At 35.9% G+C, this 22,172-nt stretch overlaps 1 protein-coding gene across 4 annotated transcripts in view; it reads right to left on the reverse strand.

Moving 5' to 3' along the window:
* The window catches only part of ANKS1B (ankyrin repeat and sterile alpha motif domain containing 1B), a gene marked incomplete at both ends in the record, with an annotated part of 409,595 nt that overhangs the window by 317,741 nt on the left and 69,682 nt on the right, over window positions 1–22,172 (reverse strand). For 2 of the 4 annotated variants that reach the window (XM_084206426.1, XM_084206424.1), the window contains 3 exons: window positions 9,839–10,014; window positions 13,026–13,136; window positions 21,375–21,476. In XM_084206426.1, the coding sequence (XP_084062552.1) occupies window positions 9,839–10,014; window positions 13,026–13,136; window positions 21,375–21,476 (389 nt within the window). Of the gene's footprint in view, window positions 1–9,838; window positions 10,042–13,025; window positions 13,137–21,374; window positions 21,477–22,172 lie in introns of all 4 variants that reach the window. The other 2 variants (XM_084206425.1, XM_084206423.1) reach the window with 2 other exon arrangements.

Genomic DNA, 22,172 nt, shown 5'->3' on the forward strand with positions numbered 1-22,172 from the left:
AGTTATCTTTTCCCTCAGGTAAATATCTAAATATGACTGTGAAAAAGAAATCTTCTACATATCTAAGCTCAGTCTTCTTATATTCTACCAACAGCAGTTTTTCCAGAGAGCAAAAAATATGTTTTCAGAAATTAAAATCTGATTGTACCTAAATGTCAGCAGTCTTTCATATTCCTTCTAGACCTCAGACACAGCTCCATACTCTATTGCTTAAATGTGATAAACCAATACACCTTTGGAGTATCAGCATTCCTACTGGTGATACTCTAAATCACATAGGCAGAAACTGTATTTTGAGAAGACCAAGGAAGATAAAAAGAACTTTTTGTTCTCTTGTGAAGGAGAATCTGAAAATGTGCTTCTGACTGGAACACTGGAGAACAGTCTGAGGACAGGAGAAACCCAAGGGAAATGGAGAGTAGGAGTCCATGACAGATTTTTTTTGACAGATTTCTAAGGAAGGTCAGTACTTGAGGGAAGCACTTCTGGTTACTGAAAACTTAGTGTTCCTGATGATTTCATTTTATAATATTATCACAAAGAGAGAGTTGATGTTAACATTAAAAAAGTCACTTGTCTGGGTGGAAATGTCATGGTATTATCTTCTCATTCTGTTCTCCAGAAGTGACTGAAACTCTCTTGGAAGGTCCCAAACGAATCTGCAGAGTGCAGCTTAAGAATGGACATCATGCTGTACACTACTGAATACTCCCAGGACGATGGACCCTGAGGGTATCACAAGAAATGGAAGAGAAGCAGTTCTGCTGTGCAGCACTGGCAACAGTGGCACAATGGCACAGGCAGCTCAGGGATGTTAAAAAAAATTTATGAAACACAGATGAGAAAGAAGGTTCTCTAAAGCATTGAGTAACATTAAAAAAATATATATTTAATGCAAGCAAATATATTTCATATTGGGAAGATGATTTCAGGATCAGTTCTGACAGAGCCCTCAGATCTTGGCTAATCCTACTGAGATTAGTAGATATCCTTGGTGTTCATCTAAGTATAATGAAACAGAGATGACTCTACATATGTGCTCAGCATTGAACTAAAATTGTTCTTGTAAAAAAAAATCTACTGTAGTCATGTTAATAAAACCTGGCTATCAAACAGAATTTTTGAGTAGAAAAATTTTACTAATCATTGCCACAGCACCCCAAATTTACACACAGCTTTATAACCATAAAGACAAACAAGCTCTTTGATCTGAAAAGCTTGTATTATAATTACTTTATATGGAAAAAATTCTTAATCCATATCCAAGATCCTTATGTAAAAGATTCAGCTGAGATGAAAGGGTCCACAGCAGGGCAAGTGAAAGTGCTTGGCAGCATGGAAAGACTTACATGAAAAATAAGAAAATGTTAAGATTACTTAGTCAGGAAAAGGAAAGCTTTAAGAAAGAACAAGCCTGAAATATTGCAAATTATGAAGGCTGTGCACAAAGCATTTTTTCTTTTTTACTCTATCAGATTTTTCCATATAAGAATAAATGGAAGCATATACTCAGCCAATAAGAGAAAACGCCTGTGTCTAGAGCACACATTCTGCAAAAAAGCAATACAGGGTTTTACACGGTGGTAAACAATGTGACAGACTGGAGCAAAAGGATTAGGTACCTTTAGGCTTCACCACTGCAAGCTAAACACATAACAGCATTCAGAGAAATGCATTTGTCTGTAAGCTATTTTCCTGCTAGTATCTGATAGTCAAGGAATTTGCCACACACACATAATTGCACAGACTGCTTAAATATTCCAGAAAATCATTTGAGGGGAAAAAAGAGCAGGTACTTTTTAATGCAGATTAAATGAACTGCTGGTTTGGCCAGCACATTCCCCTAGTTATACTTAACTCCATGTAGTTTAAATCATACTAAGTGTTGTTATGTTTTGAGATTTTATATTCTTAAACAAGCACTGGCTTTCTCACAGGATAGGTCTGTGCAGCTCACTGGAGGATTGGCTAGCAATCCCTCTACCCGAAATCACAGCAGCAGGGAGCTGCAGGCTAATTTAGTCGGCTGTGAAGCATGATACCAGGCAAATTATTCTGTGTAGAGTTCCACATAGCTCCTATTTGGACCCCTCCAACATAAATTTTCACAACACTGTGCTGAAGCATAGCCTAACCTACAGATACAGAACTTCATCTTTTTTAAGAGCTACAGAACACAGGTTAGGAAAGGATACATTTAGAACATCTGAACTCCCCTTCACTAGGCAGCCTAAAAAAGGGGGCAAAAATCTACATCCAGTTGTTTTCCCTCTGCTTCTTTGTAATCACTAGCTCATATTTAAGCAGAAATTAGAAATCCTTTTGTAAAGCAGTTTATGGAAAGTATATAATTCCACATTGACCAAGTGGATGTTTGGTACTATATGTCCTATTATAAATATCTAATGAAAAAAAAGTAGCAGCAGCAACAGTTCTCAGTGGGAAATACTACTGTGTGCACTAGAAGTTGGGAGTAGCAGATGGTTTTTTGTGAGGTGGTAGCTTTTAAAATCAATTTTTTAAGTTATATAATCTTATCTTCAGAGTGTGGGTAGACCTTTCCAACAAGGGAATCTCAAAAAGTTATGTTTACATATCCTGGGAGAGATGGTCTTCATACTTTTACTTCCCATAGAAATAAGAGTCAGCATATGTTTGCAAAATAGGACTCATAACTGAACTGGTGAAAGAGCAACTTAATAAAAAATTCTTGCAACATCAGAATTTGGCAATACTTACATTATCTGACACTATCATAAAAATTGAATTCAGTAAAGCAACAATCTTCCAAACACTGTCTCTCCATAAAATTCTCTTTCTTTTTTTAATACATCATAAAAACCTGCAAAATGCATTGAAGCTTTATTATCAAATTCAAATGTTACTATATTAAATGACTTAAAATTTATCTGTTTCTGTCCTTGAAGCCCCAAGCAATCAGGCCTGATTATCTTACTACTCCCTAATGAATAAACAACCAAAATTGTTCTGGAAGGTGTTTTTACTGTATCCTCATTAGTAAGCCATTGTACATACTTCTGCCTTACTCATCATCATTTTTCTGTGAAATTTTTTATCCCTCTCTCAATAATGCATGCAAGTGTCTGGTATTTTTAAAGGCTCAAGACAGCAATTACTTTACTCGAGCATATTTGGTCATTCTTAGCTATTATATTTCAATCCAGCCATTATTTACTTAAATGCTACATTAAAAGTAAAAACCAAAATAATATTCTTGAATAATGCTACTAAATAGTTTACTTCAATATTCTTCAACAAGTTCTAGCAATTACTTTGTGAAATAAGAAATAATACATAAAAAAATCCTGTGCTTTGTATAAAAAAATTGTTCATTTCCTTAGAGAAAAAAAAATTAATCAGAATAACTGACTTCTGAAAAACCATGCATAAATTTTACCCACTCTATTATATTCTCTTAGTTAACTTCTTTCAAAACCACATAATTCTATGATTTTGAATCTCCTTAGATATGAACCAGACACGATTATAGTTTTATTGCTGTTATATAGCCTCATATTCTTGATATTCTGACATAAGAGTAAAAATTGTATCTTTGAATATGTACCATCGGTCTTTTCAGCAATCTTCTTATATTTTCAAATATATTTTTTCCACTCTCTAAGCATGCCCATGTATCAACTTCCCATTCTGGATGACAGAATTAAGCAGAAACTGACACTTATATGCCTGTGATGAAATCCAAATCTTTTCCCTGAGACTACACAGAACCTTTCCTCATGTTTAAATTTAAATTACTGCTGCCAGTCTTTATTATCTATTATATAACCACATTAAATTTAAACAGATATGCTGCTGCCACTTCCATGAAATCCCTCTGTAGTGCAGTTACTACACGGTTTTACTACCTTCAGTTTAAAAACAAAAACAAAAAAATTAGGGGCATCTTAAGTTTCTCTGTATTTATGCCATGTAATTAAGCAAAATCCTTTAACATATACTCTGCTTTTAAGAACACAGAATACTCTCAAGAACTCTTTCTTTAATCTAAACTTGTGTCACAAATCCAAAGACAGTAAGATATTGCATTTGCACTTGAAAATCAATAACACATATCTTTTATTATGCTTCTGAACACAACAGCATAAATGTAAAAGCAAACATTGCAAGCAACCGCCTACTGCACGAGATTAAAGAGACTGCTCTGAAGAATATACTTCAACAGAACTGAGGCTCCAGGTTGAAGTGGCACATTTTAAAATTAGTTCTAGCTCAAAAAAATCTTGGGAGTTCTCAAAAAATATGGAATAGTTATGGTTTCTACAACCACACTTTTCAAAAAAAAGATGGAAATAAACTTCTGAATACAGAGTAAGATGAAGCCTTTTTAAGAGACAATTTTAGTAAAATATTTTTCAAATAAAACATCAATTTTATGAAAGAAAAAGTCTGAGATTTATTGTATCCAACATGTACGTCTAGCAAACGTATATATACACACACACGCAAGTGGAGAAGTTCTTAAACCCTACTTTTTGTTTTGCAGTCACAGATTGTCCAAAGCAAGTAAAAGTCAAATATTCTTTGAAATCCATAGAAATTTCTTACATGTACAAAAAGCCCATATTTTTATTTTCTGATACTGTTTTTTTAAAGAACACAACGTGCAAATACATTGCAATACAAATGGTGCATTTCTGCATTTAATAATACAATTAGAATTCTTTGTCCTGACATGAATACATACACAGGAATCTCACACCTGACAGAAAACTGGTAATGATCTTAGAATGCCAGAGACAGAGGAATCTAAAGCAATTTCCTTGTGGGAGCTCAGGATTCTCATCAAACACACTTTGACAGTCATTTTCGTGACACATTTAATTTTTCTGGATCCCTGCTTTGTACATTATACCTATTTAAATTTTCTTGCTTGCTGTTTAATTCCCACAGACCGTTTGAATGCATACTTGGTCTGTAACCTCTTTGCCATGATACACTTCTAAATTTAGTCCTGATGTTTTAGTTTGTAGTTTAAATGTATGTCATGATGTTCCATACATTTTTCTCCTAGAGGAATTTAAGGTGTTCATTTTGAAGCAGTTTAGACTATCAACTGTGTTAAAATGCACAATTTTAACACAGCAATGAAAAACGCTGGAAAACTCTTACATAAGATGGTTGCTTTTGTTCTTGAAATTACTGAACCAGACTGCCATCTATTGGAAAATAAATATTTTTTTTAATTATACTTTAAAAAAACAAGCCTGAAACTGCAATCACATATAATTTAGCTTGAAAAGGAAACACCTTTTCAAATGAACTGTGATAAAAATCAAAGACTTTGCTATATTTTTTTCACCTCATGTTCTCTGAAATATGTTTTGAAGCACAGTTGCTTTTCTGACTCGCTGAGCAATCAAATTCTAGTTTTTTTGAAAGATTTTTATCTAGGGAACATAGAAAAACTGTAGCATGTCAGCACTGAGCAAAACACAAGTATAAAGCTTCCCAAGCTTACCTGTGCAGCACCAGTCAGGGCTTTCCAAGCCTTTGCATACATAGGTCAACTAAAAAGTACATTCAAGTCACAATGACCAAAATGAGAAAACCAAAGACAGGAACTGGAGGCACAAATCTATTCATTGACCATCAACTCCACCCAGCATACAAGTAATTAAGAAGTACTAGGAATTGCAACTAAAATGATGGATAGCTGTATGAATGCCTTTTGGAGCTCTCCCTGAAGTAGAATTGCAAAACTGTGTTCAATCTGGCCTTTAATTTCATTGAGACAATGAACAATGCATGCTATGTTGTAATGTACATGTTTTAATGACTGGTAAAGGCAGACTAGGAAACATGGCATTAATATCTGCACAACAGCACACCAAACACAGCCAGAGTGGCAAAAGAAAACCTTTAAATGATGACATTTCCAGTCCAGCTTTGACTTCCTTTAGTTTATCCTTAATAATGTGCTCTTCAAATTGAAAGATAACATTAACTTACTCTCATCTGACTTTCTGCTCTTAGCATTCAGTCTTTTCCTCCCTCTTCATTAATCATTCCCTCCCATTCAGGAAGCTAAGACAATCTGTTCTTCTGTCACAGTTCCCCTTTCAACTTTAGGAAGGGAAGCATCCTGTGGGGACACTTTCACTCATCTCCAGATCTGTTCCTATTCATGTCTACACTATGGGTCTACTGTTACTGTCCTTACTTCGACTTACTGCTCCATTGTACTCTCCCTCTCCCAGATGTTATGCCTTCTAGTCCCCAAGATCCTCACCATCAATTTTCCTAGTCAGCTCCTCTATGTCCCAAGGAAATTTAAGAGTCAAAGTTGATTGGTAATTTGGAACTCAGAAGACTAAACCAAACAGTTTATTTTTCCTTCTTTTCTTTTTTTTTTTCACCTAACCTCACAGCTGTGCAAATTCTGCTTCCTATTTGACTTGAAAATAATGTAAGCACATAAATCTCTGGGTTTTAATGCTTTCTCACAAGTCACACACCTGGCCAATAGAAACATATAAAGTAATAAAACATTGTTTTCAATGCAAAATTTGATGAAAAGAAGTACTCCCTTACTACAAACATTCCAGAACAACTTGTTATGCTGTTGGATGACTACCAGTCTAATAACACAGCAAATGGAGGAATGGATTCAATTCTGTCCTTGACCTAAAAGACTTCCAACCCATTTCTTTCAAAGAAAGTATAGAATTCTACAAGTGTTGTATCATTGAGCAACAAACCTTGCAAGATGCCTAAGACTAGAAAAGGAAGAGAATGTGCCTGTGAACAAGACATCCAAAGTCCTGCTCTCCAGACTGCACTGGTGTTTTTCCAGTGGCTGTACAATGCAGAAACAATACTAGAAGGGATCATAGCCTGATGATCTCTACTTTATCTGGGAGACTGTACAACCAATGCTGAAACTCACCCCTATGCCATGAGAATTGAGCACCATTTTTCCAGATTAAGCCTTTACTGCCAAGTTATTGTATTAAAAAGCAGACATTCACACTACCCTTACAATAAACAAAAACTATGAGCCCCAGTGTTTCAAACAATAGAGGTTGGCAGTTAAAATTCAGGACAGAATTCCAGGCTGTGCATTCTGGGTAGACAGACACTCCTTTTGAGTGCAGTCCCAAATCAACCATTACCTCATTTAACCACAGCAGTTTTGGCCCTCCTGAAAAGAGCCAATTGTTTAAAAAAATGCTTTGAAATACACTCTGCTTCCTGATGTCTTCTCTTTCCCAAACCTATGCTATCCTCAGGAAGTGGCTCCTGATGCTCCTTGCTCCAGCTTCCTAAGTTTATAATCCACAAGTTGCTATTCAAATCAGAAATTCTCCAGTCTTGGCCCTCTATTTCTCTGAACAATAGCATGATGCAAAAAACATCAGATGTCTCCCAGCAGCCAGTGCCTTTGCAGAATCTCCTTAAGGGTCACAAAGTGGCATGACCTGGGATTTGGAAACTTTTCAGATTGCTGAATTACATGAAGTTGAAAAGCTTTCAACAGTCTTCGTCTCTGTAATTGACATTAGTTCAGGAAATGGCACCACCTAACACATTATCAACTGGGAGCTAACTCCTACACCTCTTCAGAGCTGATGCCAGCACAGCTAGCAATGAAAGTTAGGAAAAATCTGCTGATAGAAACCTGAAGTAACTGCTCCTTTGTGGAAGCAGACCAGGTGTGGTTCCAGCCCTCTGTTGGAGCTGGTAACCAAGAAAAGCAACACTCAGTCCAGCAGGCAGAAAGAGTCTGTGCTCCAGACAAGGGTGCTCTGTGCTGCCCATACTTTCAAAGGGTCTTGGCATGTGCAGCAGAAACAAATGTGAGGTGAATACATGCAGACAACAGATAAGAACCCACTCAACCTACTGAGATTCTTACAGAAGCTTCCCATGGAGGAGAAACTTAAGTAAGAAAAAACTGCAAGAATTTCTCTTCTTTAATACATATCCAAGGAATCTATTTCTGACTCTCCACATCTATATACATCCTCATTTCTTTCTCTCTGTATCTTCATGTTCTTATACATAAATATTCATTTAAGTCTCTTCAATCATCACTGTACTGTCACACATCTTCCTTGACTACACTTGCTGGTCCTGCCCCCAGAGCAGTTTGGCAGCATTCACCTTTGTAATCATTTTCAGAGCTAAACATATCTCTTGACTTTAGTGCTTCTTCCCAATTACTCTTGCATGGCCCCTTACAGAGCATGTGGATTTTCATATCACCCAGGGAGCCTAAACACAAAGGGAAGGCAACACCTGCCCAAAATTAAAAGATATGTCAAAAATGGAAGCAACTTTCATTTTTTTTTTATGCAAGGCAGCCAGGTAGCAACTGAACAGACTAAAAAACCCTAAAATACATTAAAAAATGAAATGGCTGCTTTAGAGCAAACAGGAAAATCTCACGTCACAGCAAAGAGTCCTCTCCACACAGATCTGTACAGCTGGGTTTAGTGCAGGGGAAAACATATTCTGCCCTCCATCCTAACTTCATGTTGGGAGTGCACACCCATCATCCTGACTACAGTTTTCTCTAAAAGAAAAGCTGGATGCCCCAGCAGGAAAGCACCATAAAATGCTTCAAACAGTCCCCAATTTTGAAGATTTGTTTCCACATCTAGTTCAATTCAAAATATATGAAATATCTAGAAAATATATTGCCTAATTTACCTTTATATTTCCCTGTCACAGAAATTACAGATTTAGTGTCTGAATACTTTCTATTCATATTGTACTTCATTTAGGCCTGAGCAGACGGATTTATATATGGAATACATTTTCTGCAAAACAGCAGCTGAGAAGATTTAAATAGCAGTTAGCACCTAAATTCAGAGAGACACTAGACAAGTGTCTAAAAATGATTAAATGGGATTGGTATCTTGTTACAATTGAGTTCAATATGAGTTATGCATCTAAACGTTCAAACATCTAGAAGGGCTTTAAAAAAGTATCTACTGCATTTCAGGGTAACTATGCATCTTTGTAAATCTCATTTTGCCTATATATGTCACAATAAATCCTCCAAAACATGAGAGTCTTTAACTTGCCATGGTTTTCTTAACATAAGTGAGTATAATTTTTCCAAACTTATGAATGATGTTAACTGAAATTTAGAACTTAGCAGTTTTCCTTTGTTCTCTGCATTATTCCCTGGGCAATCACATTTATTTAGTGTCATGGTTTAAGTTTAAGCCTAAGCCAGCTGAAACCAGGAAACCTACTGAGGAAGAGAATGCAATTAAAAAAAAAAAAGCCTTATTAAAGTAAAGAAAAAATGAATCCTAGAGTACTTTCTTCATAATATTAGTAGCAATGAAGTTATCTTCAACTGTAGTTGGAAATCACTGAAGTATCACAACCACAATTATCTGTATTAGAGATTCAATCTTCAATACCATTAGGCTACCATGAAAGCTATATAGTAATAAAATGTAGAAGAAAAATAACTGAGGATGTTTAGCTTGTTCTTTTGGAGGCATATCTGATGAGATTCTGTTAACATTTAGTATTCAGTAGAGGATTGAACATACTGATCTCCACTGATTTCACAAAAAACCCCTTCCTTGCCCTCGCCATGCTCAAAACAAGTAACCTGAAAGTATTAGTGGTGACATAAAAAGCCATTCTGAGGTGTGGCAAGCAATACCTTTGAGAAATGAACATTACATTCTAAATCTGTAAGAAGCACGTTATATTTTTTTATTATAATGTTAACCTTGTACTATTCTCACTCTTTCATTATTTCTTTCTTGAATGTGCTATAAATAAATCAGATGTAACTGAATACATTATCCTTGTATCCCATCTTACTTACTACATTAAGCTTGGTTTGGCTTCCACTGGTCATAAGATCTTCCTCTGATACTTTACTAAAATTTTCCAGATAATGGTCTGATAGTGTATGAGACAGATCTTCAAAAGAGTATTCCTTTTCTTGGCACAATTTGATTTCATCTAAGAGCTTTGATAATTCTCCAGTCACAGCTTCACCTTTAAAAACAGACACACCATTAGTCAGTAATTAGAATACCGGGGTAATTTATGCCTAAAAAGGAAATGCACATTCTTTAAACTTTATTATCTGTTATTTTCCATACCTTATCTTCTAAACAATGATCTTCATGCACCATTCTCTGCTCAAAAATAATGGCATCTTGTTCCAGGCTAGAAATTTGCTTGAGGCAATCTACATACTTCTGCATTGCCCTATACCTTGCATTTAATTAGGATGAATATATACTTACCCTTTCTATGTTTTCTAATCCTGAAAATTTATAGAAATAGCAACTATCCAAGAATATAAAATTAATCCAGGAAAGGAAAGTTTCTACAAACATACAAAATCAATATCCCATACTCTGCCTCAGGTTCACATTTGCTGCTGTAATTAATTAATACACTACATAAGCTCTGTAAACTGTGAGTGCCTAAGAATGCATACCTCCCCCCATTCAAAGCAGCTGTGCTTTATGAATAATTCTCGCTCACTCTCCCAGGATTAAATGGAATGGTGGAAGAATATACTGGGACAACCCTACATGCTTAAAACATACCTTCCTACAGCAGTCCATCAGAAACCCACATTTAGTACATTCTGCATTGTGTTTCATGTTTTCTCCTTAATTTATCAGATTTTTTAACTAAAGAAATCTACCAGAACAGTAAGACAACAGGCTTTCTATGTCTATACTGAGGACCACTATTGGAAAGTAGCAGTAGTATATAAGAACTACAATCACACTGAGTGCTAACCATTCTGCAAATAATCCACTGGCAGCAGCAAGGCCTCCACAGACTGAAAAGTTACTCATTATGATCAACCACATTGAGTTCTGATTATGTACTATGTGTGTGTTACACAGCTACCTTAATAATAGCAATGAAAAATAAAAAGGCCAAGAGTTTCCAGGAGCAAGTAAGAAACCCCTTTTTTTAACTAGGTTTACAACAGTCATATTGGTGGGAAATTGCAGTGCTTAGACTTGATAAAATACAGATGCTTCCATGTTACTCCATCTTTGGAAATAAAATGCTGAAAAGGAAAAACAGAGTGAGCATTTTAAGCTCAGCATACATAAACCAGACTTAAGTACACTCACATAACTACAGAATCCATTGATAAAACTGTATCTGCTTGGTCTAGAGCTCTGTTTCATTTTTTTAAATAATTACTGTTTGCTATGCTAAGTAAACACAAATACTAAAAAATTTATTCAATGTATAATCATGGCCAGTTATTACCAAAATTTTCAGAGACAAGAACTGAAGTTGTTAATTAAAAGCATTTAATTGCTTTTTAAAATCCAACAGGAATTTTTCAATCCAAAATCTTGCTACTCTTAGTCAATGGTAGCTTTGCACAAAACTTGTAAATTAAGCAAAATTATAATCACGTTTACTGATATTCTGCTTTTTAATTATAAAATTGGAATTATTCCAGAATAAGATTATAACTAAAAATTGGAAATAAAATACCTAAATATTAAAAACTATTGTAAAATCATGATACAGTGTGCTATAAAGAACCAGAACTACTGCTTCCTACAGAACTATGTTCATGTCCCCAGTCCCACATTCTCCCACATATGGCCTGCAGTATTTCTTACTGGGCAAGAATGAGTTCTGTGTGACAAAACTGGACTGGCCTGGTGAGAGTGCACTAGTTGACTGGCTGATTGCAGCCAGAACACATAAAAGACAGATTCTGCCTATTTCTTTCAGGGCAGGTACCAATTAGGGTCTTTCGCCTCTATCCAGCTCCCTATTTTCATGAAAGTCACAGAAAGGTAACTGATACTGCTATCCCTCTTCCAAAGTTGGTTTAAATGATCTGAAATTAGATTGTCAGTGAATGGCAGACAGATGGACGGGAAGCATGATCAAGTACTATTTCTCTCCTTTAGTATCAGATTACAGAATAGTCAAGCAAAAGCCAGCTAGCATATTTTACATTATTTATACCTTGTAAGAGGAAATAAGGAATGTGAGATCATGACCTTATTGTTAAAAACTAAAACATATTTTAAAAATATTTGCTACTTAATTTCAGGACAGACATTTCTATTGCACAGTTGGCTTCACAATCCTGCTAATCTCAAAGGAACTATTTATCTTCATGCACCACATATGTATTAAGTACGCCAATGGGAAATATTATTGGAACTCCAGCATTTGTTCGCTATTACCATGAAGATCATAACCTGACATGCATCAGGAAGCTTCATTCTCTCATGAATAAAAACTCTCCCAGTGAACATGTTAAAGAAAAAAAGAACATGTTAAAAAAAGACCAAAAAACCCAAAAAAACCCCCCCAACAAACACAAAAAATCACTACTAAACAAAATAACACCACAACCCACACAACAAAACCAAGGACAGGCTCAGTTATTTGTCAGCAGTCAATAACATTCAATCTGGATGATTGCTGAAGGCAGAAGTCAGGTTAGGCTCTACGGGAGGATGACTTTCGTGAAAGACACCACATTCAGGAAATGCCACTGTTTTAGTGGCTGTGGTGTGGAAACAGCGAATCAGAACATAAAATGAAAGCACATGCACACAAGTGACTGCTACAGTGTATGAAAGCTGTGTTAGAAGACAAATGGAAGAGCAGTACATTTGTGACCTTTGAAAGAGGTTTCCAAAAGTGAAACAATTGGTAGATGACAATACCTGCAGAGTATTTCAACGTATTTAGTATTTTTGTTTTACTTGATTATGCAATGGATAAGGTCAGATAAATTAAAAATATTTAAGATTAAACAATGCAGTACATTGTAATCCATCAGTAACTTGTCCTTTCTGAGAATACAGTTCCTTGCTTTTCTATATGACATGGATTACAGTGTATGTAGTCAAGATAGGTGATTCATGGTAGAAAAATCCAGACTTGATATCAATAGCTTTCTTAATTTTTTTCCATTTTGTAAGTCTGTATGAATGTTAATATTAAAGAGAAATTCAGTACAGCTTTTGCATTCACAGAGTATATGTATTTACTTTTAGCCTTTGGAGACGGAGGAACTTCTGGGGACAAAACGCAAGACTGATGTTCTGCACATTCCAGTGGGCATTCCTCTGAAATACTTGCATTCCCTGTTTCCATATATTCTGCAAGTTAAACATACAAATACACTTAAAAGTCTGAATTACGAGGGTAATTTCAATCAAAAGTATATTTGCTACTTTTTTTTTCATTAAAGACTTTTCAAGTTTTCATATTACAACCCTGCAATAATTATTATTCATAATGATAAAAGTATTATGAATATTATTATTGTCATTGGCAAACATTAATTTTACAACCCTGAAATAATAATTATTCATAAACACTGCTGCAAGGCAGTCATTTGTTGAAAGGACTGTAAAATGGCCAGTCCTTCACCCTGTGGAAACTGCTACAGAAATCTCATTGTAAGGGTAATCAGTTGAGACTATCCCTGTGTTTTTCTTTCTCCTTGAAATATCAACATAACTGTTCTATTACATTATTACAGTTAAAAGAGACCTTTATTCTAAGTTTGTTGAGACTTTTTTGTCAAGATATTCAGGATGTTCAAAATACATACAAACATTGATATTGTTAAGAAAGCCAAATACTCTGCTTGCAGCACAGATACAGTATATGAGGAAAAACAAAAAGCAATTATGAAAATTTAGTTTAAAATAGCAATCTAAAAAGCAGTGTGCTGAAATTTCTGGTTTTTCTCCTTTAAACTTCCCTTGCCCCACATTCACAACAATGTTTATAAAAACAGAAAAACAAGAAATAATGAATGTGCTAAACTTTAGTTTCATTACTGTTCTTTTCTAATAAATATCTACATTACTTTCATGTGCTTTTCAACACAAGCTACCTAAGTGGAAGACCAAAATCTTAATGAATTGCAGTGCAATAATTAATAAGAAAATAATTATTGCAATAGTGGCACTTTTTTTTTCCAGCAGAGTAACTGAGCAGCTCTCAATTTGGGCAGTTATTCTGTGTCTGCATTTTCATGAGTTTACAAAATTGTTTAAATAATTACATTGTGATACCAATAGTAACCACAATAGCATATGTTGCAACACACAGAGCACCAAAGTAGAGTAACTGTCTTCCATCAATATCACACTGAAGGACTAATGAGTTTCTGGGAAGTGAAGTCTCCCTGATTTAATTTCTACAGTCCACAAATGCACTTGTTAAGCTTGCTGTTACTCATGATTAAATAACAAATCCCAAAACCCAAATACAATCTGTGATAAAATAGGCATCTGAGAAATTGAAATTGGAAATGGCATAGAACAGCATGCAGTTTCAAAACGCTTTGCAGATTGTTGGGGTATTTTTTTAAAAAATTTTATGATTTGAAAGTGCCATATACTAAGTTTAATGACTGGCAGTGGTCCCTGGCATAATTTGTCATAAATGTCATCACATGAAAATTTTGTGTTTGTGTGTGTGTGGGTCTGAAAGCAAAGATGAACTGTAGGAGACCATAAGAAAACTAACACCATGACAAAATGCTCTGGAATGTTTTCCAGCTCTGCCAGAGATAGTATTTGTCAAGTTAATGTGCAAGATTGGGATAAGATTAAAAAGAAGCCATACCCAAAGAAAACTAAAAGAAACAATAAATTCATGTATGAAAAATGTTTGCTTGGTAATTATGCAACCGTCCAAAAGGAAATGTAATTCTATCAGGTGAATGTTACAATTATTAGATTATTACAGCTATAATTAGCAGAGGAAATGAAGGAGATATTGTGAAGGACTCTAACCCTGCTGTCACATAATCGTACAAGACTGTGATTTTAAAGTAATTCTCTATTTTTGTACTTTGTCAGTCCCCACTTCCATACCAATGCACTTACCTCCTGGAGGCTAGTTCTGAGGAGGAAATCCCAAGTTCAGCATAAGTCTTAAATACTTACTTTAAAAAACACAGAGTTCCTTCCAGAAAACCTTTAGAGCTGGCTCTCACAAGGTATGGTACAAAAGGCTTACAACAGGTTGGCAGCATGCCAACGTTGTGAGGGTACAACCCTTGAGACTTTGGGCTTTTGTGGGACGACTACTCCTAACTTGGTTTATGCTACTGAAAATTCTACCAGATACACACAAGATAAAGACAGGGCCTCAGTTTAAAGAGGCTTATTATGTAGGTAAATGTGTACTTACCCATAATACTGTCAGAGAAAGAGACACAGAACAAGTGATCTGTATCAAGAGCCAAAGAAAAAACACACAAAAGCACGGGATACTTTCACCAGCAGCTGCATTCTAATCACCTGCAGCTGGGTAGGAATCCATCTTCAAATCCTGCCCAAACTTACTGCTGGGTGCTTGAGAGACTGCTCAGGGTGGATCATTTTTCTCAAAGCAAAAAGAGAATTCAGAACAAAGCTAAGCTTAGTGACTTATACTTGATGACCAGAACAGTGTCCCTATCTGAGGTTTCACAAAACTTTAGAAGAAAAACCCATCATTCCTAACACAGGGGAGAGTAAAGGCTCTTTAGGACACAATCTGTCAAATTCATAATGGGAAGAATGGACCATTTTACTTCTTCACCTTACCCAGAACGAACTTTACATGTCAGTGTAAAGTGAGGACTACTGCAGCTCTTAATACTAAGAGTTCAAAAATCTTGGTCAGTTTAGTAGGATTCTTTTCTGTAGTTACCAGATTTTGCCAAAGCCCCACTAAACCTAAACTGAGTCCTGTGCACAAAAGGTAATACCATAAAAGTGGTCACACAGCAGTGGAAATAATAACAGTGGGGAATATAACTCAAGAAGGGAACAAGCTTTGGGAAGGTTCAAACAGCTTTCTTAGTTTCTGTAATATCAGTTAGGCCAAAGCCAAAGAGATGGGAAAGACTGCACATAGAAGCAGAGAAACACAGCTGCCTCCCCAGCATGAAGAGAGCATGGCCCAGCTCAGCTAGAGCTGCTCCTGAACTTCCAAGGAGTATAACAGCACAACTTGCCTGAACTTCAGCCCCTCTTAGATTCTAATTTCTCACTGAGGTGGTAGGGTTAAGAGTTTTGCTTTGTTTACAAACCTTGGCTTTTAGAGTAATGGTTATATTCACCTCAGAAAACTTTTTATTTTAATGGAAAATAAAAAACCCAAACAACTTATTTTAATCCTTATTGTACTTTAAATGAAGTATAAGCCGCTTTCTTTTGTTTTTATACCCTACTTCAGCCATGCCATGCAGTAGATTCATGTAGAATTTTTTCTAGAACAATTTTTCCCTAAGGGGACCAAAAGGCTCTTTAAAACTCTAAAAAAAGCCCAAAAAGGCCAAATTTGACCAGAATATAAATATGAACACTCACCTTTTTAAGCAGCAGTCTCTCCGAGTAACTAGATAAGAAAAATAAAACTTACAGAAACTAGTCCCCTCCATTGCCAATATCCCTGCAGAGGGGTGCTAACACATCTTTCTGAAGGGCAGCAATCTTCAGAAAAACCTCTGCCCCCCTTAAGACTCTTCCAGAACCTGTCTGAGGATTCTGCAGCTCTATTGAGTCCTGGCCCAGCCAGGAAACTCTCAAAAAATTCCTCCCAAAACAGCTCACTTGCCCCCACGGGAAGGAACCCACCTGAGGCTTTGTGACCCAATTTCTCTTCTCTTTAAAGCAGCTGCAGTAGCAGGAAACTGACTGGTAACTACCATGGTCAAGCGTGCTAAGGTGACAGACAAGCTGAGATGGAGGCCGGCTCACTTCAGTCTCCTAAATTTCAGAGGACAATTTCTAAATGATTCAAGTTAAACTGAATCCCAGAGAAAGCTGAAATCAATAGATGTTTTTGTGCATGTGTTCAGGGAAGATAACAGAAACTGGCACTGAAGTACTCCTACGATTGTGAGATAGGTAAGGTTGCAGCTAAACTTTCAGTCTCAACAACAGTAGTTAAATTAATTCATGAATGCAGTCAATGCTCTACAGCCTTTCAACAAGAGCCTACAGAAGAAGTTGAAAAGTCCCCAGAAAAACATAGCAAAATGAACCCATAAACAAAACAAAAAATAAAAACAAAACCAAAACAATGAAGAGGAATTGAGATCTCAATTATTTTTATCCCATGCAGCTGTAATTAAATCCTTGATTGAAAACTTATTCCATTCTTCCAGCCTTGACTGAGGCTGGCCTCCCGCACTCAACAGAATGGAAGATCTACTTGTCCACAGAAAGAGGAGAGAAAGAGAAAGAGAGTGAGATTAAAAAAAAAAAAAAAAAAAAAAAGCCAGTGCTAATGTCAACAAAGCCATTTAAGCAGAGAGGAATAGAAAGGAGTTCTGAGTCTGCACCTGCTTATGTATTTTCCATTTATGAATAATTTGGAAACAGGTACAAACAATGTTAGGTTCCTAAGCAGCTTCAGCAGAATAGAGGAAACAGTTTTCCAGTGCATCTCCCTCCATACTCTCTATGCAGCAGCATTTACTGGGGCTCATGCCATTTTTCATCTGTTTATCTACTATCTTCTTTGTTTCATAATAATGAGAATTCTGCTTCCAGAAATAGTAAAAGAGCAAGATTCTAATAGAGAGCATAGTGGGCTGTGCAGAAAGAGTTGAAAGACGGTGCAGCTTGCACCTGCGTCACGTTCACACGTGCTGAAGCTAAAACACAGCTGGTTGGTTTAATTTTAGGCCTACTAGCCTTGGCAACATCCCTTTTATCTCCAATGCCTAATTATAAAAGCCCTAAGTGCCAGTACTGTTAACTGCTTCAGCACTGAGTGCTGTTGTTTCACTAAACCCATGAAATGCATCCAGTAGCCTGGCCTGGCTTGGCACAGTATCCTAATTCTCTCCTCTTCCAGTACATATACTTATACAGCTATTTCTTTCTTACTACATTAGGAATCTAAACCCTAATAAGTATTTTTAAGTGAGTTCAATGCTACTCAGACCTCATGGAGACACAGAAAATTATGAGACATATACAAAAAACATAGAAGTAAAACCTGAACTGTCATTTCTCTTAATTCCAACTAGAATTAACAGGCAGTAAAAAAAAAAATTTAGGTGTTCTATAGCTTACTCAGCCTTTTTCCTGCTGCTCTTTAAAGTGATCTTTTAATTTATTTTCCTTCTCTCAGATAATATGCCTACATCTCAAAAAAGGCAGCAGACTTTACAAGCACACATAAAAATACTTTTGCAGAAACTTCCATTGCTCTTTTCTCAGGATAGTGAGAAAAGATGTAAAATAAGGATCACAAGAATGCTAGGATCACTTCTAAAACCTCATGGGCAAAAGGCTTTGTTTCTTTAAACCTACAATGTGTAAAAAGTAATTGTCTAAATATTCTTTAAAAGAGAAGAGAACAATTTCTATTCACTATTCTTAAATTCTGGGAGGGCATTTACTCACAGGTGGCTACCAGCCCTATTGGGTTAAGTATCAGCTCATGGGATTTAGTGTCACTACCTCCATTAACTGCTTTCCAAACACAAAAATTACTTTTATCTCCTTCAAAGAAGTTTGTTATAAATATCCCCAAAGCCATCTAATTTTCTTTCTAAACATTTCTTCCAACTCTGTAATCCCCCTGCGTAACAGGCCCACCAGTAATACCAGTCACATAATTTACTTGCCTATTTCTGCCAGCCTGTTCATATGCATCCTTCAGCCTTTGTTTTATATTTTGAAAGCTAATGTTTTGTGGCAGGGACAAACATGATGCTATGTTAATACTATAAACTGTAAAGTGACACTCAGAACTGCGCAAGGGGGACCCAGAAAAAAATAATGAGAATGCTTGGTGATGACATCTTGGTCTATCCTGGCAACAAGATGAAAGAACAAATCAATGCCACTATGTCTGCATTAAGCACAAAATTAACAAGAAACTTAAAAAATCTGGCCAGTAATTGTCTGACATCCTTAATTTAATTTCTATTTCCTATAAGTCTACATGAAAGAGCCATGTAAGCTGCTTTGGACAACCATCTGAAGACAGCAGCCTTAACAGGAATGTATTTGGAAGCCACTATATCTTTCTCAGTAATTGCCCTTTCTTACAATGGAATTCATTATGCACTGAAGTCAAACTCAATTATAGTACAGTCAGGATTCCAAAAATTCTAGTGGTTCACTGATTTTTCAGCTACAATAGGATAAATACCCACACTTAGTGAAGAGTATAGTCAACTGTCTTTTAGAGGAGGGTAGGTCAACTGTATCATCAGTAGTGCTAGTACTGAATCCCGCCACTCCTGATTTTTTCAACTTCAGCTCTAACTTTGATGGATAAAGTTCATAGAACATTTTGCTGATGAAAAATAATCTTTGTAAGTTCCCCAAATGAGTTCTGAAGGAGATCCTCAGGTTGTCTTAAGAGTCAGAATGGCATATTTGTGACCATTTTTCATTCTTGCACATCACTTCTGATTATAGGCAGAGAGCAAAAATAAACAGCTGCTCATTACAAGACAGTTTCATCACACTAATAAGAGCTGAAACTACTAAGCAATCATTTTTATACTTCAAGGAACTCTTTTGAAAAAGACTGCAAGTCAAAGCAATAAAAAGGACTGAAATTAATATATTTCTTTTTCTGTATGTGTGTGGTAAGGACAGAGCAGCTACTGATCCATCAACATGAGAAAACCATGAGAAGGGGTGTGGTACTTTATTACTCATAGAGTAATGGCACTTTGAAAAAAAATGTTCATCAGTGGGGTTAGAGACTGCAAGGTTATCACAATGAGGATAAAATGGAACAATAAAGAGGTAGTAAAATTAGTTTAGTTGGCGATGGGATTTTATGATGAATCTTAAATTAATATCTGAAGGATGATTGATTTTGATGTCTAAGAAAGTGGGAGCTCTGACTGACCATTTTCCTGCCACTGAAAAAGTTCCAGGATGACATTAACCCTCTTTTCCTCTACATGGTAGTATGTTCATACTGCAGCTCTGTGAGGACTTAAAGGTTGAAGTTTGAGTCTGACTCAAATTAGAAACTCCCTTCTGCTGCCAGGGGAAGCCCTGTGTCCCCCACACATCTCTTCCTCCCACTTTTCAATGCACATTACTGTGAGTTACCTGGGACAGAGGTAACTTGGAGACCTGAATCACACAGGAGGCAAGCTAATTAAAACTACAGAAAGTATAGTTCTATATTTTTAATATTATTTGTCAGTATTTTATATATATAATAAATATATATTTTTGTATTCTACCAGTTTGTGAACTGAATCAAGTCACTTTGAAGTCTCATGTAAATGGGGAATATGTACGGGAACTGTGTAGGTGGAAGTAAGGGAGGAGGAAGGGGGAAAGTGAGGGAGAAGGCAAAAGAAAATAGGAAACAGGGAAAGAGGGAGACCTCAAGGCAATCTGTTAACTGGTTCAGCTCTAACATGAATCTGCTCCTTACAGGAATACCTCTCCTAGAGCCTGCAAAATTTTCATTATACTTATAGGAGCTTTGTATCTTCAGTCCATCATCTTACCAGAAAACTTTACGGAAGCTGGTCAACTAGTTTGGAAGTAATTCAGAAAAGAAATGACACAGTATGGCCACATGACCTCATTTTCTCTAAGAAATGTTCTTATAAAATACAGTTATGAGGGAGCCTGTCATGTGTAGAACCAACACAGAACTGATTTAAATGGCTTATTTAATGGTGGGAATAATCAATACAGATGAAGATGCAGCACTGATACCTGCAGGGACATCCTCTGTCAAATGCACTTAATGAAAGGCTAAGCTGAAAATGCAGGCAACAAATTCCATAGAAGAGAAGAAATTATGTTTAACACTGAGTTATATTGTAGTTCATGTTTCATCACTTTACAGCCATCTTCTAGAGTAAAAGATTGAAGTAAACAATGAACTTCCATCAACCTTACACTGTGAAAGTAAGATGGGGAATGAGAACAAATGCATGTACAAAATCTTATTATTTCTCCTACAATAACAAGAAATACTGCCTGGTTTATATTTTTTTTCATTTAAGGAAAATGAAAAAATATAATGAAATTATTTTAAAAATTGTCATCATCTTTCAGTCAGTTGCTACAAATCAAGCATTTCAATTGTAGGTTATCATTATAATTTAATGGGACTGCTACTGAAATATTACAATATGTTATGGTGTAATGAAGAATGGTAAAAGACTAAGTATAAGTGACACATCATGGTAATGTCAGTGGCCCACAAAAAAGAAAGGGTTTACTCTGAAATTCAGATATTGGACAACTTATTTTTGTTCAACTAGTCTTTTTAAATCAAAAGACTGCTCCTTTGTGTAATGAAACATTTAAAGATTAGAAATTACAATATACAATAATATTTCTCTATTTTCTCTAAATGTGTAATTGAATATGCCTTACCTTGAAGTAGAGCTGCAATTTGGAGAGACTGCTGAGATGGATGCTCTTTAAGTATATCCAAAACCGTTCTACCCAAACTGTCCTTTATGTTGGTATCAATTCCTGAAAAAGAAATGGATCTGTGGTGGAATATTTAACCCTAAATGCTTTGGATTATAAATGTGTTATAGCAGACTGAGTTATCAGACAAATTGAAAGCAAGAGGTTTTACAACTGCATTAAAGCTGAAGTACAGGATACATTTCTGTTTAAAGCTTGAGTAGCCTAAAATTTACATGCTGACATGAATGGTTTTTATGTTCCTGTATATCATAGGGATATAAAGTAACCAAATTAGGGATTATTTTAAGATTTTCCTAAGGAAAAGCCATCCTGAATAAGATATTTTGTAAAATCAAGAAATTCTCTGAATGTCTTTCCTACATTTCTCTCCAAACTACTTTAATTCATTGGGAACTTTCTGATCCAGAGCACCAGTATGTATTTCGGGAGCAAGACTGAAAAAGTTTTCATCTATATGCTAATAAAGTTGTACATCATGGCAACATTTTCAAAATTCATGCCATGAATAGACTGAAATATCCACGTGTAGTATACAGGCACTACAAAAAGCCACAGGATTTCCTCACAGACCATCCATACTGGTAACAAAGTAATAGCTGGGCTGAAACTGTGAATTAAGTTTGATGCTTGCCCTGGATCAGAACCTGTTGTACAGGACACTGCATGACTCTATCTTTGCCTTGTAGGACCTTCCTTGGAAATTTTGCCTTATGGTAGAATGCTCAAGTTGTTTTT

Source organism: Fringilla coelebs, assembly GCF_963513975.1.
Source record: "Fringilla coelebs genome assembly, chromosome: 5".
Classification (NCBI taxonomy): Eukaryota; Metazoa; Chordata; class Aves; order Passeriformes; family Fringillidae; genus Fringilla; species Fringilla coelebs.